This window comes from Lipotes vexillifer, unplaced genomic scaffold (genome assembly GCF_000442215.2).
Source record: "Lipotes vexillifer unplaced genomic scaffold, Lipotes_vexillifer_v1.1 scaffold272, whole genome shotgun sequence".
NCBI lineage: Eukaryota > Metazoa > Chordata > Mammalia > Artiodactyla > Lipotidae > Lipotes > Lipotes vexillifer.
The window spans coordinates 3173628-3190726 of NW_006772469.1; the positions used below are offsets into that span (position 1 = coordinate 3173628).

At 35.4% G+C, this 17099-nt stretch overlaps 1 protein-coding gene across 3 annotated transcripts in view; it reads left to right on the plus strand.

The window, feature by feature from the left end:
* The window catches only part of ANTXR2 (ANTXR cell adhesion molecule 2), a 165235-nt gene that overhangs the window by 44812 nt on the left and 103324 nt on the right, over positions 1 to 17099 (plus strand). For 2 of the 3 annotated variants that reach the window (XM_007447566.1, XM_007447567.1), the window contains exon 11: positions 11821 to 11899. The exons of the other annotated variant lie outside the window; for it this stretch is intronic. In XM_007447566.1, coding sequence (XP_007447628.1) covers positions 11821 to 11899 — 79 coding nt within the window. The remainder of the gene's footprint in view (positions 1 to 11820; positions 11900 to 17099) is intronic. 3 annotated transcript variants of the gene reach the window in all.

Here is a 17099-nt window from a genome sequence, read left to right on the forward strand (position 1 = left end):
GTCACCCGTTCTTGCAAAATGGGCTTATTCTCTGACCCTTGTTTAGGAAGACATCAACAATAGCACAGCTGCTCTGCAATAGTTGAGATCTCAAACCTGTAATTTGGCAAGAAGAACAGAGCAAATTGGGTAAATATACATAAACACATTGTGAAGAAAGAAAAACAGAACAGAATGAACCAGAGCCTGATCCTACAGCTTGTTTGATAGATTTAAGGAGGCATATGGTATAGTTAAATGTGCTTTCAAAAACATTGGCCAGAATCTTCTGGCAAATATGAAATAAATATCTAAATCAGAGGAAACTGATAGTATTAGTTCCCTTAAAAGGCAGTGTGGAAAGACAGTTGACAGAGGGTTTCAGTAAGAAGTGGTGGGACATCAGTGTATGTGGAAATTTTTAAGCATCTGATACTGAAGGATCACTGAGATGCATGTGTGGCAGACTTGGGGTTAGAGCCTGACTTGGTAATGGAATCTTATTTTCCTCAATGTTGTGATTTTTTTTAAATATAATTCATCTTGCCTGGAATAAATTAATTCCATTTCCCTTTCTTGGTTTGACAAATTCTGCCTTTAGCACAGCTTCTCACATGAACAGTTAAAAGAAATATATATATACCTATATATGTATGGTTATGTGAATTTATTTTATCAATTTTTTTTGAGAGGGAGACATGACAAAAATTTTTTTTTATTAGAAAAATTCTTTAAAAAACCAAAAAACTGAGGTGATGAATTGGTTGTCAACAGATGACTTGGTGGATGAGGCTGCTTTGGCTGCACTGATCTCCCACTTCCTCCCTTGTTCAGGGTCCATGTCAAAGCAGCGCCATAGCTGCAGGGCCCCCATCTGGGCTTATGGTTGGACTGAGGATCTGAACTGTGTGACCTTTGAGCTCAGCCACCTTGGTTCGGTACTTACAAATAACAAGCTGGTTCTGGGCAAAGCCATGGCCTGGGATGAGCTTCTTGTAGTGAGGGGACCAGAGGATGGAGCACACTTGGAAGCATCCACAGCACTCAGGCCCCATAGTAGACATTCTAGATGTGAATGTGTCAATCACTGGGTCGCCTTCTAGTTGCCAGGACCTTGGCCTGCCAGGGACACCAAGCTACAGCCTTGATAGCCCCTTGACACTGGGTGAATGTCTTCAGGGGAACCCAGCCTCCCATTCCAGGAGCACTAGGCCACATGATGACCAAATATTATCCATCTGTATACCTACACAATCCCCAATTCCATTATCTTAGTAGCAGGTGATGCAACCATAACTTTATCCTTTCTTCTCTTCCTTATGAGGAATGAGACTGGATTTATTTATTTTTTAAATCATGGATACCAGGACATTTGTTATATCTTTATTTTGAATATAAACATTAGAATCTTGGTGAGATTGGTTAAGGCTGAGGAGCCTCTCAGTTTTTATATTTCTCTGTACCCCTCCCCCAATGGTGGAACATTTATGTATTCATTCACACAGTGTGTTGCTTTCTGATTATACCTATAAATGTGATAAGTTCACCTAATCTGCATTGCATCTCCATCCTAAATATTATATTCAGTTCTAGAAATTGTCTCTTAAGAGGAACAATAGTTAATTCAAGTACGTCTAGGGTGGCCAACAAAATCTTGCCAAGTGTGAAAATGTTAAAATACTGAATTAAAATACTGAAAAAGACACGATTCAGGTATGACACATCAGCTCTCCAAATGTCAGGTCTGTCATGTGAAAGATAGATTTGACTTATTCTTTATTGCTCCAAGAACAAGAGAAAGAGTGGAAGGTAAAAGGAGGCACATTTCAGCTCAATATAAGAAAGATTTTTGTAAAAACTGGAATCATTTAGTGAGTGGTAACTAAAGGTGTTCAAAGAGGGACAACTATGTGATGATATGGAAGATATTCCTTAAATATGTATTTAAATCCTCTTATATATCTGCTTTTAAATTTTATATTATTAAAGTTTTTACTATTACTAAAATATTTGACTTTTTTGGATGAAAGGCACTAAAAATTGAGTGATCATTTTGAAGCATCTTTTTAAAAAGATACACAATGCAGTTAAAATGGGATTATTTTCAGTATAATACTGAAAACATTTACAATAAAAGTGTAGGTGTGATGTCCAGTACAATTCTGATATAGTTTTTCTTTCTTCTGAAATCTAGCAATCTTCCTGACTGCAGTGTTTGTTTTAGTTATATACATATATTGAGTATCTCAAAAAGAAATTATTTTATTCAATTATTTTATCCTTTTACCCCTTTGAAGAAAATATCCTTAAACAAAACATTAATTTATATATATATTCATAACTAGAAGTAGAGTCTTTATTCACAAATATGAAACCTTATTTTCACCTCATAATTTATTATGCATAAAGCTAACTTTTAAAAAGCTCTGCAGAGTATTAAATAGTAGCACTTGATTTCAAACTATCTTAAGTCACCATAATTTTAATAGCTCTTTGAGTAGTTGCCAGTTTAATTTTCAGTATGTGCAAATTGGAGGTAAATTATTTATTACTTCCAGCAAATGTCTTTCACAATTTTATTTAATTTTTCATCTTTTTAAATGGATCATAAAATGGCAGTCTTTTATTGGACATCCATAAAGTCAGCAGCAAATAAATACTTTGCAAATAGGTTGCTATGATTGAAATGTCAACCGTATTTTATGCAGTATGAAATTTCCTCAGATCAGAGTAGCCCTAACGTATGGCAATGAGCTATTCTCCTGTTCTGGAATTGTGTTACATCTTTAAACATTAAATTAAAGCACTGTGACCGTTAGGATTTTGAATTTTATTTGCTTAGTTATATAGGACTTTGAATTTTATTTACTTAGTTATATATCAGAATACTATTTAATAATTTCTCATGTGGAATGAATTTAGTACCCTTGAATTTAGTTTTATCACTATTTTTTTTTTTTTTTGCGGTATACGGGCCTCTCACTGTTGTGGCCTCTCCCGTTGCGGAGCACGGGCTCTGGACGCGCAGGCTCAGTGGCCATGGCTCACGGGCCCAGCCGCTCCGCGGCATGTGGGATCTTCCTGGACCGGGGCACGAACCCATGTCCCCTGCATCGGCAGGCGGACTCTCAACCACTGTGCCACCAGGGAAGCCCTAGTTTTATCACTATTAATTGAGGACCAATTGACATTAAAATGCACTTCAAGCAGTCTTTTTGTTAAGTTGTTCAGGTTTCTTCTATCCTTCTACTTAAATGTTCTGAGGATGGAGCAAAGAGCTGTTGAACATATTTGTAAGCAATTCTAAACAATGTAGAACCAACTTATAGAAAAGGGAGTTGAAGGAGTCCTCAGTTCTGAGCCTCGCCTTCCCTGACCACCCAGAATTATCTGCACTGTGGGCCAGTCCTGTCTCAGAAGAAGGTCTTTCCTTGTCTTTCACGACTTCATAGTCTCACCTCCGGGACTGTTTCTTCTCCAGTGTTACCTCCGGCTCCTCTTCTTACAGTTCCTAGTCAGTTTTCACCATGGCTGGATTCCTGACCCATAAACTCACCTTCTCTAAGCCTTCCTTTTCTTGCTTTGAGTTCCAAATCTCCAGACAAGATCTTTCCCTTAGCTTGAAACCAACCAAATGTCCACTATCCAAATGTCAGCTCATTAACTTGGATTTCCCTTAGGCAAATGAGACCTGAAGTTCCCAAATTAAGCTCATGTACTTCTTTTCAAACCTGTTTCTTTCATGTTTCCTGTGCGAGATTACCCACCTTCCTGTGCAAAACACAAACTTTGAAGCCATCTTTAACTACTCCTTCGTCCTCACCTCCTACATCCCATAAATGTCCAAGTCCTTTTTAATCTAACTGCTTAATACCTCTTAAATTTCATTTCAGATTACCCTCATTGACACTATTTGGTTCAGTTCTACTTTGGTCCTTATTTGAAATTCACTGAGAAATTCTTAAAAAAATTTTTTTTTTTAATTGAGGTAACATTGGTTTATAATATTATATAAGCTTCGTGTATACAAATATTAAGTTTTGACTTCTGTATACACTACAGTATGCTCACCACCAAAAGTCTAGTTTCCATCTGTCAGCATACAGTTGACTCCCTTTACCCATTTTGCCCTCCCGCTCTTCCCTTTTGTTAGCCATTAATTTGTTCTCTGTATCTAGGTGCTTGTTTTTGTTTTGTTTTGTTTTATTTCTTTGTTTCTATATTCCACATATGAATGAGATCGTACATATTTGTCTTTCTCCATCTGACTTATTTCACTTAGTACCCTCAAGGTCCATCCATGTTGTCACAAATGTCAAGATTCCATTTTTTTATGGTTGAGTAGTATTCCACTGTACATATATACTACGTCTTCTTTAGCCATTCATCCATCAATGGGCACTTACGTTGCTGCTTCCATATCTTGGCAATTGTAAATAATGCTGCAGTGAACATCAGGGTGCATATATCTTGTTAGATTGGTGTTTTTGTATTCTTCAGATAACTACCCAGAAGTGGAATAACTGGATCATATATGGTAGTTCCATTCTTAATTTGGGGGGGAAACTCCATCCTGTTTTTCATAGTAGGTGCACCAATTTCCATTCCTACCAACAGTGAAATACACTATGACATTGTTAACTGGTCTTCTACTGTAGAAATTTACTCTTCCAATCCATGCTCTACGTTGCAACAATTGATATTTGTAAAACACAATTCTGACCATATTTCTGCCTGGCTTAAAAACTCATAAGACTAATTCTAAATATATAACTATGGCATCCCAGGTTCTTCATTATCCTTCTCGTACTCTCCTTTTCGGCCTCAAGCCATATATTCTCACTCTCACATTCTGTGTTGATGCCATATTGAATGGCTTTTATTCCTTGACTGTTCTGTGCCTTTCTTATCTTCCAGCTTGTCAAATAGTGCTCCATCTTCTTGGATCCCTTTTTAATCTCTTTTCCTAACTAATTCTTGATCATCCTTTAGGATTCATCATAGAGGTGACTTCCTGCAGGAAATCTTTGTTGATGCCCCCGAGCAAGGCTCAGCCGGTTGTAACTCCCACATGGTCCTCTAGTACCTTTGTGCTTATACCTATTTTAGTTAATATCACATTCTATTGTAATTGTTCATGTGGCTTCCTTTCAATTACATTGTAATGCTGTGTTTCATTTGTTATTGCAGCCCTATTACCAAGCACAGCCTAGGTTGGCCTATTGTAGGCAATTTATAAATACTGGAGTAATAGACTGATTGAGTGATTGATTGAACTTACTGGCCAACATTCAGAAACCAATTTGGAGTACAGTTTTTTTTTTTTTTTTTTCCTGGTACGCGGGCCTCTCACTGTTGTGGCCTCTCCCGTTGCGGAGCACAGGCTCCGGACATGCAGGCCCAGAGGCCATGGCTCATGGGCCCAGCCGCTCCATGGCATGTGGGATCCTCCCGGACCGGGGCACGAATCCGTGTCCCCTGAATCGGCAGGCGGACTCTCAACCACTGCACCACCAGGGAAGCCCTGGAGTACAATTTTAAGTGTTAGGTTCAAGCACACAGCTCAACATAGTTGCAGTGTTGGGTTTTATCAAGATAACATTTTGTAACAGGAAGGAAATAGCTTTGAAATTTTCTTTTCACGAACTTGCATGACATTATATGTTATACTAGGCATTTTGGGAACAATTTAGCTCTATTTTTATATGGAAGTAAGTAGAAGAGAAATTCTTTAAAGTAAACAAAAAAGTATTAGGCAATTATTTCTTTGCTGCAATACATTCTTCTATATTATCTGTGCTGTTTTTTAACTTGGATCTAAAATGTTTGTATAAAAGTACCTTGATAGCTGAATAATTTTTTAGACAAATAGTCAGATGTTACAGTAATTTATAGAGTACCCGCTGTGTTCCAGGCACTGTGTTGGACATTTTATGTACATTATTTTATCAAGCTCTCCTTCCCAAAGCAACTCTGAAATAGGTACATTTATCCCCCTTTTACACATTGAAGAATGCAAGATTGAGAGGGTAGTGACTAGGGTTCAAACCTATAACTCCTGATTCCCCAACATGTGGGCTGAATCTATCCCCTTTTTCAGTTTTATTTTATTCTTGGGACAGATAAAGATAAACTCTTTACTCACCTCTCCTTTATGGAATTATGTGAAAACAGTGTGGCTTTAATACATTTTTGCCCATAATAAAGTTTCTGTAACTGAGAGTATGAGTTCTACTGTCCTAAATATACTAACCAGCAATAAAAGTTATATAGCAATCAGAATGAGAAATCCATAGATACTAGCACAAGTTACATAAAATATGACAAAACATGATATACGTATATTGGAGTCTTGGGGCAAAGAAAGGTCAAGGTATTGAGTCTGGGTTAGAGGGTGAGATGGGTTTTATCAATCTGTTTGCCAGCAATGGAGTAGCAGAGCTTTGGACAAAAATATCAGCTCATAACAGTGCCAGTATCATACCAATAATTTCAAAATTTTTTTCTAAAGAAACAACAAAATTTAAAAGCAGAAATAACTTTTAGAGTGTGTTTTTCATGTTTGCAACACTTCTGAAAAAATTTCCCAGCAAATATATATACATATAAAAATATACACATATGTTCACAAATAAATATCATATAGTAAATGCCATTACAACTATGAGAAATATGTGAATATAGTAAGAAATTGGAAGAGTGACACTGGAGAAGTGAGACAAAGCTCTTGCCAGTGAGTGAAATTTAGATGTAAGACCCTAAAGCACTTACTGAGGATTAAGGTGGTATGCAGTAGAAGTGAAAGCACTTTGACTACAGAGCCAGAGAAGTCCAATATTTGGGTAAGTTACCTTTTTAAGCTTCAGGTCCTTTATTTGGAAAATGGAGATAATGCTATAGCCTCCCTCAGTGGGTTGTTGTGAGAATTAAGTGAGAAGATGTGTTAATGTGTTTAGCTCATAGTATGGAATCGATAAACACTGTTATTATTAGTACTTTTGTTTCTGGTAGTGGTTTGATTGTGCTACTGCTGCTCTCAGGAAGGTGAATATTATATTGTTTCAACTGAATCCATGTGTCAAAAGAATCATCCAGTGGCTTTCCATGTCTGTGGAGACTAACTCAGTTTGATCAGACACCAGCTACATTATACTAGACTGAGATTTTAAGAATAATGTGCAAATTGGTTTGGTTGCCTATAAGACCTCATCAGCATGCTATGGGAAACTATAGAAAAGAGTGAATTTTGTTGTAAAATACATCTTCTGTTCTTATTCCATTTGGATAAGCATTAAATGTTTCCTTCATTAATTAGAGAACTGGTTCATTTCTGGTGAGTTCTACATGCCAGATTATAAACAACTTTGGTCAATGTCTACTGATCCCTTTAAAGTTGAATCAATAAGATTACCTGCAACAATCATACATTATTATGAATCCAGTAATCTTCCCCCACAAACCAAAACCATGCTTTCTGTGTCATATGCTTTCTGGTACATGCTTTAAAGTAGAGGAATTAGGATCTAGGAAACATTAATTTTGGATTGAACTATGCTTAATCTTCAAAAAAACAAAGCAAAACAAGGCACTGAGTTCTGCAGAAAAAGCAAGTAGGTTTAAGTTTTCTTTCTTAAATAAGCCACTTGGCATTCTGTGTTGGAATAGTTCAGAAGTTTAGTTAAGTTGATATAAATATCCCAAGTTCTTGTTCTTTTCTGGATTTAGCTAAATTTTTTTTTTAACAAAATGTTTTAAAGGGAATATTTTACAAGGAATATTTTTAATAGGAGTAATCCTGAATTTTGAAGAAGAGTTCAGCTAGAAATTTGCTAGTCCTGTCTTTCCTGGGGGCTCAAACTAAATATCACATTGAGGGAAAAAAACACATTAAGAACTTTCATTTCTTCAAGCCTGTGTGGTATGATGGAAAGAATTCAAAATTTGTGAGAATCCTAGCTTTACCATTTTGGGCAAGGTAATTAACATTTTGGGGCCTATGTACCCCAGCTGTAAAACTGTGAAACTACTTACTTTAAGAATTCTTTTAAGAATTAAATGAGATAATATCCATAAAGTGCCCAGGATAGCATCTGGCCCATGGTAGGGACTGAATAATATTTCTCATCTCCTCTCCCTAGCATCATTACTGAAAATCTTACCAGTGGCTTGAGGTTGCTTCTGTTTTATCCTAACTCTCCATAACTAATAGTATTTGGCACACAACTCCAGGCATAGAGAAGAAATCATCTAAACTTAGAGTAATTAAAGCAAAGTTTCTGGCTTTTAATTCTTGGAATTTAGAATATTTTGTGAGCATGGTGTTCTATAGAAGCTAGATTAACAAAATGTTGCCTACTGCTTCCACATTAATGAATGGATAGCTTTGTTTTGTTGGTATACTGATTATTCTGTGGTAATATACTTCATAAACTCTTTTGGAAAAGAGCTGTTTCCTCAGTACTTTAAAAACTCCTTGTCATCTTTTTCTCTTTGATATCTTCTTAGAGCTATGAAAAAAAAAATTACCTACTGATCCCAAATGATGAATTATTAGAACCTGAATTAATGAAATTATAATTATTTTTAATTGTATTATTAGTTGAATTCATATTTTCAGAATGAGAGCTATTTCTTAGCAATGGGCAAAAATTATTCTCCTTTTTTTCTGCCTTTGTCAGGATATTTTAAAATCCTGAACATTTACAACAAATGCCTACAAATATGTAAATTGTGTTACTTTGTTTTTTTCTTTTAGTTTACTCTGTCTTTCATGATCACTTTCTCTATATTTTTTCTTTCAATGGTTTGTTATTTGCATTTTTTTAAAAATTTTATTTTGTTGAAGTATAGTTGATTTACAATATTGTGTTAGTTTCTGGTGTACAGCAAAAGTGATTCAGTTATACATATATACATTCTTTTTCATATTCTTTTCCATTATGGTTTATCACAGGATATTGAATATAGTTCCTTGTGCTATACATTAAGACCTTATTGTTTATCCATTTTATATATAATAGTTTGCATCTTATAATAACTTTTAAAAAATATCTTTATTGGAGTATAATTGCTTTACAATGTTGTGTTAGTTTCTGCTGTACAACAGAGTGAATCAGCTATATGTATACACATATCCCCATACCCCCTCCCTCTTGAGCCTCCCTCCCACCCTCCCTATCCCACCCCTTTAGGTCATCACAAAGTATTGAGATGATCTCCCTGTGCTGTGTAGCAGCTTCCCACTAACCATGCATTTTACATTTGGTAGTGTATATATGTCAGTGCTACTCTCTCACTTTGTCCCAGCTTCCCCTTCCCCTCTCTGTGTCCTCAAGTCCATTCTCTATATCTGTGTTTTTATTCCTGCCCTGCCACTAGGTTCATCAGTACCGTTTTTTTTAGATTCCATATATATGTGTTAGCATACGGTATTTGATTTTCTCTTTCTGACTTACTTCACTCTGTATGACAGACTCTAGGTCCATCCACCTCACTACAAATAACTCAATTTCGTTTCTGTTTATGGCTGAGTAATATTCCATTGTATGTATGTGCCACATCTTCTTTATCCATTCATCTGTTGATGGACACTTAGGTTGCTTCCATGTCCTGGCTATTGTAAATAGTGCTGCAATGAACATTGTGGTACCTGACTCTTTATGAGTTATGGTTTTCTCAGGGTATATGCCCAGTAGTAAGATGCTGGGTCATATGGTAGTTCTATTTTTAGTTTTTTAAGGAACCTCCATACTGTTCTCCATAGTGGCTGTATCAATTTACATTCCCACCAACAGTGCAAGAGCTTCCCTTTTCTCCACACCCTCTCCAGCATTTATTGTTTCTAGATTTTTTAATGATGGCCATTCTGACTGGTGTGAGGTAATACCTCATTGTAGATTTGATTTTCATTTCTCTAATGATTAGTGATGTTGAGCATCCTTTCATGTGTTTGTGGGCAATCTGTATATCTTCTTTGAAGAAATGTCTGTTTAGGTCTTCTGCCCATTTTTGGATTGGGTTGTTTGTTTTTTTGGTATTGATCTGCATGAGCTGCTTGTATATTTTGGAGATTAATTCTTTGTCAGTTGCTTCATTTGCAAATATTTCCCCCCCATTCTGAAGGTTGTCTTTTCATCTTGTTTATGGTTTTCTTTGCTGTGCAAAAGATTTTAAGTTTCATTAGTTCCCATTTTTTATTTTATTTCCATTTCTCTAGGAGGTGGATCAAAAAGGATCTTGCTTTGATTTATCTCATAGAGTGTTTTGCCTATGTTTTCCTCTAAGAGTTTTATAATGTCTGGCCTTACATTTAGGTCTTTAATTCCATTTTGAGCTTATTTTTATGTATGGTGTTAAGGAGTGTTCTAATTTCATTCTTTTACATGTAGCTGTCCAGTTTTCCCAGCACCACTTATTGAAGAGGCTGCCTTTTCTCCATTGTATATTCTTGCCTCCTTTATCAAAAATAAGGTGACCATATGTGTGTGGATTTATCTCTGGGCTTTCTATCCTGTTCCATTGATCTGTATTTCTGTTTTTGTGCCAGTACCATACTGTCTTGATTACCATAGCTTTGTAGTATAGTCTGAAGTCTGGAGCTTTGTAATATAGTCTGAAGTCTGGGAGCCTGATTCCTCCAGCTCCGTTTTTATTTCTCAAGGTTGCTGTGGCTATTCAGGGTATTTTGTGTTTCCATACACATTGGAAAATTTTTTGTTCTAGTTCTGTGAAAAATGCCATTGGTAATTTGATAGGGATTGCACTGAATCTGTAGATTGCTTTGGGTAGTATAGTCATTTTCACAATGTTGATTCTTCTCATCCAAGAACATGGTATATCTGTCCATCTGTTTGTATCATCTTTGATTTCTTTCATCAGTGTCTTATAATTTTCTGCATACAGGTCTTTTGCCTTCTTAGGTAGATTTATTCCTAGGTATTTTATTCTTTTTGTTGCAGTGGCAAATCTGTTTCCTTAATTTGTCTTTCTGATTTTTCATCATTAGTGTATAGGAATCCAAGAGATTTCTGTGCATTAACTTTGTATTCTGCTACTTTACCAAATTCATTTATTAGTTCTAGTAGCTTTCTGGTGGCCTCTTTAGGATTCTCTGTGTATAGTATCATGTCATCTGCAAACAGTGACAGTTTTAATTCTTTTCCAATTTGTATTCCTTATATTTCTTTTTCTTCTCTGATTACCATGGCTAAAACTTCCAAAACTATGTTGAATAATACTGGTAAGGGTGGGCACCCTTGTCTTGTTCCTGATCTTAGAGGAAATGCTTTCAGTTTTTCACCATTGAGAATGATGTTGGCTGTGGGTTTGTCATATATGCCTTTTATTATGTTGAGGTAAGTTCCCTCTATGCCCAGTTTCTGTCTATTTCCATTTTTATATTCTTAAACAATGATCTTGTGATAATGGTAATGTCTAGAGACAGGGAAAAGCTAAGTCAGATGGAAGTATTTTCCCCATTTTAGGTTTTTGTGAACCTGAAACAATCTCAGCATTTTTCTGGATTAAGGAATATTTTAATTTAATTTTTTTCCTAAAAATTTATTACTTTAAACTAAAACAATGACAACAACAGGAATTTCTTCACGTTTCTATTGACATTAATGCTTCTTTTAGGAACAATGAGATCACTTAAGGAATTTGCCTCTGACTACTGAGTAAGAACTAGAACTAAGAAAGAAAAATGCTGAGATAACTGGTCAAACTCTTTGACTTTTAAAGTAGACTCTCTGGCTAATTCTGAATTATTTAAGGAAAGAAAAATTTTCCACAAAACTCCAGTTTTTAATTACTGTTAATTATTGTTTCTGCGTTTTCTTTCAGAACTCTTGATGTTTCAGTGAGCTTTAATGGAGGAAATTCTGTCATCTCGGGCTCACTAACAGTCACAGCCACAGAATGTGTAAGTCACTGTTCACTTAAAGTTACTTTTTTAAAAATAACTCTCTCCAGAAATAATTTATGGACCTTCAATATTGTTGCATCCTACAGTAAAGAAAGTACAAATAGTAACACTGGAGACCATTACAAGAAAATGTTTGTATAGAATTTATTGTAGGTTGTTTTGTTTTTTCCTTTAGTCTCCTTTAAAGGGATTTTAAACAGTATACACTATATTTTGATATTTATAAAATTGAAGTCATATTTAAATATTAGAGTAATGTAGGAAAATAATTTCCAAATGAAGCATTTTTTCTTAAAACATTAACTATGTAAAGGAAATAATGTCTTTCTGTTAATGAAGGTTGCATTTTAGTATCTAAGACATTTATCATGTTTTTGAAATTATTAGTGCATCTTAATGAGTGAGCTTATTATTTTGTCCCTTTTAATGTTGATGCTTTCTCAAGAGTAAGGAACTTGATTTTGAGAACTTTATAATATCTTGTTTTGAAACTACACTGAAACTATAATTTAGTTAAGATGGTTGATTTGCACTACCTAAGATGCAATATTTGGATATATAAATTCCATTGATAAGACAGTGTTTTCCTTATAGTTCATTTTTTTGGTTTATCTTGACATTAGATTGTTGAACATGAAAACACAAAGCACTAAAAGGAGCTGATCACATGGCTGATATTCTTATGAGTGCATTTTCTTTGTTAAAAATATATAAATCAATGCAAAAAAAAAAAAAAATTCCTGCCCTTCAAAAGACCAAAATTCCAAACCTAAACATTTTCTCATATCTCATGATTTTTTTTTAACTTCTTTATTGGAGTATAAAGGCTTTACAATGGTATGTTAGTTTCTGCTATATAACAAAGTGAATCAGCTATACATATACATATATCCCCATATTTCCTCCCTCTTGCATCTCCCTCCCACCCTCCCTATCCCACCTCTCTAGGTGGACACAAAGTACCGAGCTGATCTCCCTGTGCTATGCAGCTGCTACCCTCTAACTATCTATTTTACATTTGGTAGTGTATGTATGACCATGCCACTCTCTCACTTCATCCCAGCTTACCCTTTCCCACCCCGTGTCCTCAAGTCCATTCTCTACTTCTGAGTCTTTATTTCTGTCCTGCCCCTAGGTTTGTCAGAACCCTTTTTTTTTTTTTTTTAGATCCCATATATATGTGTTAGCATATGTTATTTGTTTTTCTCTTTCTGACTTACTTCACTCTGTATGACAGTCTCTGGATCCATCCACCTCACTACAAATAACTCGAATTCGTTTCTTTTATGGCTGACTAATATTCCATTGTATATATGTGCCATATCTTCTTTATCCATTCATCTGTCAATGGACACTTAGGTTGCTTCCATGTCCTGGCTACTGTAAATAGTGCTGCAGTGAACATTGTGGTACATGACTCTTTTTGAATTATGGTTTCCTCATGGTATATGCCCAGTAGTGGGATTGCTGGGTCATATGGTAGTTCTATTTTTAGTTTTTTAAGAAACCTCCATATTGTTCTCCATAGTGGCTGTATTAATTTACATTCCCACCAACAATGCAAGCGGGCTCCCATTTCTCCACACCCTCTCCAGCATTTACTGTTTGTATAGTTTTTGATGTTGGCCATTCTGAACAGTGTGAGGTGATACCTCATTGTAGATTTGATTTGCATTTCTCTAATGATTAGTGATGTTGAGCATCATTTCATGGGTTTGTTGGCAATCTTTGGAGAAATGTCGATTTAGATCTTCCACCCATTGTTGGATTGGGTTGTTTGCTTTTTTTGATATTGAGCTGCATGAGCTGCTTGTATATTTTGGAGATTAATCCTTTGTCAGTTGCTTCGTTTGCAAATATTTTCTCCCATTCTGAAGGTTGTCTTTTCGTCTTGTTTATGGTTTCCTTTGCTGTGCAAAAGATTTTAAGTTTCATTAGTTTCCATTTGTTTATTTTTGTTTTTATTTCCATTTCTCTAGGAGGTGGGTCAAAAAGGATCTGGCTGTGATTTATCTCATAGAGTGTTCTGCCTATGTTTCCCTCTAAGAGTTTTATAGTGCCTGGCCTTACATTTAGGTCTTTAATCCGTTTGGAGTTTATTTTTGTGTATGGTGTTAGGGAGTGTTCTAATTTCATTCTTTTACATGTAGCTGTCCAGTTTTCCCAGCACCACTTATTGAAGAGGCTGTCTTTTCTCCATTGTATATTCTTGCCTCCTTTGTCAAAGATAAGGTGACCATATGTGCATGGGTTTATCTCTGGGCTTTCTATCCTGTTCCATTGATCTATATTTCTGTTTTTGTGCCAGTACCATACTGTCTTGATGACTGTAGCTTTATAGTATAGTCTGAAGTCAGGGATCCTGAATCCTCCAGTTCCATTTTTCATTCTCAAGACTGCTTTGGCTATTCGGGGTCTTTTGTGTTTCCATACAAATTGTGATAATTTTTGTTCTAGTCCTGTGAAAAATGCCATTGGTAGTTTGATAGGGATTATATTGAATCTGTAGATTGCTTTGGGTAGTATACTCATTTTCACATTATTTATTCTTCCAATCCAAGAACATGGTATATGGCTCCGTCTGTTTGTATCATCTTTAATTTCTTTCATCAGTGTCTTATAGTTTTCTGCATACAGGTCTTTTGTCTTCTTAGGTAGGTTTATCCCTAGGTATTTTATTCTTTTTGTTGCAGTGGTAAATAGGAGTGTTTCTTTAATTTCTCTTTCAGATTTTTCATCATTAGTGTATAAGAATGCAGGAGATTTCTGTGCATCAGTTTTGTATCCTGCTCTTTACCAAATTCATTGATTAGCTCTCATAGTTTTCTGGTAGCATCTTTAGGATTCTCTATGTATAGTGTCATGTCATCTACAAACAATGACAGTTTTACTTCTTCTTTTATGGTTTGGATTCCTTTTATTTCTTTTCTTCTCTGATTGCTGTGGCTAAAGCTTCCAAAACTATGTTGAATAATAGCTGTGAGAGTGGGCAACCTTCTCTTTTTCCGGGTCTTAGTGGAAAAGGTTTCAGTTTTTTACCATTGAGAATGATGTTGGCTGTAGGCTTGTCATATATGGCCTTTAGTATGTTGAGGTAAGTTCCCTCTATGTGTACTTTCTGGAGGGTTTTTAATCATAAATGGATGTTGAATTTTGTTGAAAGCTTTTTGTGAATCTCTTGAGATGATCATATGGTTTTTATCCTTCAATTTGTTAATATGGTATATCACATTGATTGATTTGCATACATTGAGGAATCCTTGCATTCCTGGGATAAACCCCACTTGATCATGGTGTATGATCCTTTTAATGTGCTGTTGTATTCTATTTGCTGTATTTTGTTGAGGAGTTTTGCATCTGTGTTCATCAGCGATACTGGTCTGTAGTTTTCTTTCTTTGTGTCATCTTTGGTTTTGGTATCAGGGTGATGGTGGCCTCATAGAATGAGTTTGGGAGTTTCTGCCCTCTGCTATATTTTGGAAGAGTTTGAGAAGGATAGGTGTTAGCTCTTCTCTAAATGTTTAATAGAATTCACTGTGAACTCATCTGGTCCTGGGCTTTTGTTTGTTGGAAGATTTTCAATAACAGTCTCAATTTCAGTGCTTGTGATTGGTCTGTTTATATTTTCTATTTCTTCCTGGTTCAGACTTGGAAGGTTGTGCTTTTCTAAGAATTTGTCCATTTCTTCCAGTTTGTCCATTTTATTGGCATGTAGTCGGTTGTAGTAATCTCCCATGATCCTTTGTATTTCTGCAGTGTCAGCTGTTACTTCTCCTTTTACATTTCTAATTCTATTGATTTGAGTCTTCTCCCTTCTTTTCTTGATGAGTCTGGCTAATGGTTTATCAATTTTGTTTATCTTCTCAAAGAACCAGCTTTTAGTTTTATTGATCTTTACTATCTTTTCTGTCATTTCTTTTTCATTTATTTCTGCTCTGATCTTTATGATGTCTTTCCTTCTGCTATCTTTGGGGCTTTTTTGTTTTTCTTCCTCTAATTGCTTTAGGTGTAAGATTAGTTTGTTTATTTGAGTTGTTTCTTGTTTCTTGAGGTAAGATTATATTGGTATAAACTTCCCCTTTAGAACTGCTTTTGCTGCATCCCATAGGTTTTGAGTCATCTTGTATTCATTGTCATTTGTTTCTAGGTATTTTTTGATTCCCTCTTTGACTTCTTCAGTGATCTCTTGGATATTTGGTAGTGTATTGTTTAGCCTCCATGTGTTTGTATTTCTTATAGTTTTTTACCTGTAATTGATATCTAGTCTCATAGCGTTGTGGTCAGAAAACATACTTGATATGATTTCAACTTTCTTAAATTTACCAAGGCTTGATTTGTGACCCAATATATGATCTATACTGGAGAATATTCCATGAGCACTTGAGAAGAAAGTGTAATTTGCTGTTTTCAAATGAAATGTCGTATAAATATCAATTAGATCTATCTGTTCTGTGTCATTTAAAGCTTGTGTTTTCATATTAATTTTCAGTATGGATGATCTGTCCATCAGTGTGAGTGAGGTGATAAAGTCCCCCACTATTACTGTGTTACTGTCGATTTCCTCTTTATATGTGTTAGCATTTGCCTTATGTATTGAGGTGCTCCTATGTTGGGTGCATATAGATTTATAATTGTTATATCTTCTTCGCGGATTGATCCCTTGATCATTATGTAGTGTCCTTCTTTGTCTCTTATAATAGTCTTTATTTTAAAGTCTACTTTTTCTGATATGAGAATTGCCACTCCAGCTTTCTTTTGATTTCAATTTGCATGGAATATCTTTTTCCATCCCCTCACTTTCAGTCTGTATGTGTCCCTAGGTCTGAAATGGGTCTCTTTTAAACAGCATATATATGGGTTTTGTTTTTGTATCCATTCAGCCAGTCTATGTCTTTTGGTTGGAGCAGTTAATCCATTTACATTTAAGGTAATTATCCATATGTATGTTCCTATTACCATTTTCTTAATTGTTCTGTGTTTGTTATTGTAAGTCTTTTCCTCCTCTTGTGTTTCCTGCCTAGAGAAGTTCCTTTAGCATTTGTTGTAAAGCTGGTTTGGTGGTGCTGAACTCTCTCAGCTTTTCCTTGTCTGTAAAGCTTTTAATTTCTCCATCAAATCTGAATGAGATCCTTGCTTGGTAGACTAATCTTGATTGTAGGTTTCCCTTTCATCACTTTAAATATGTCCTGCCACTCCC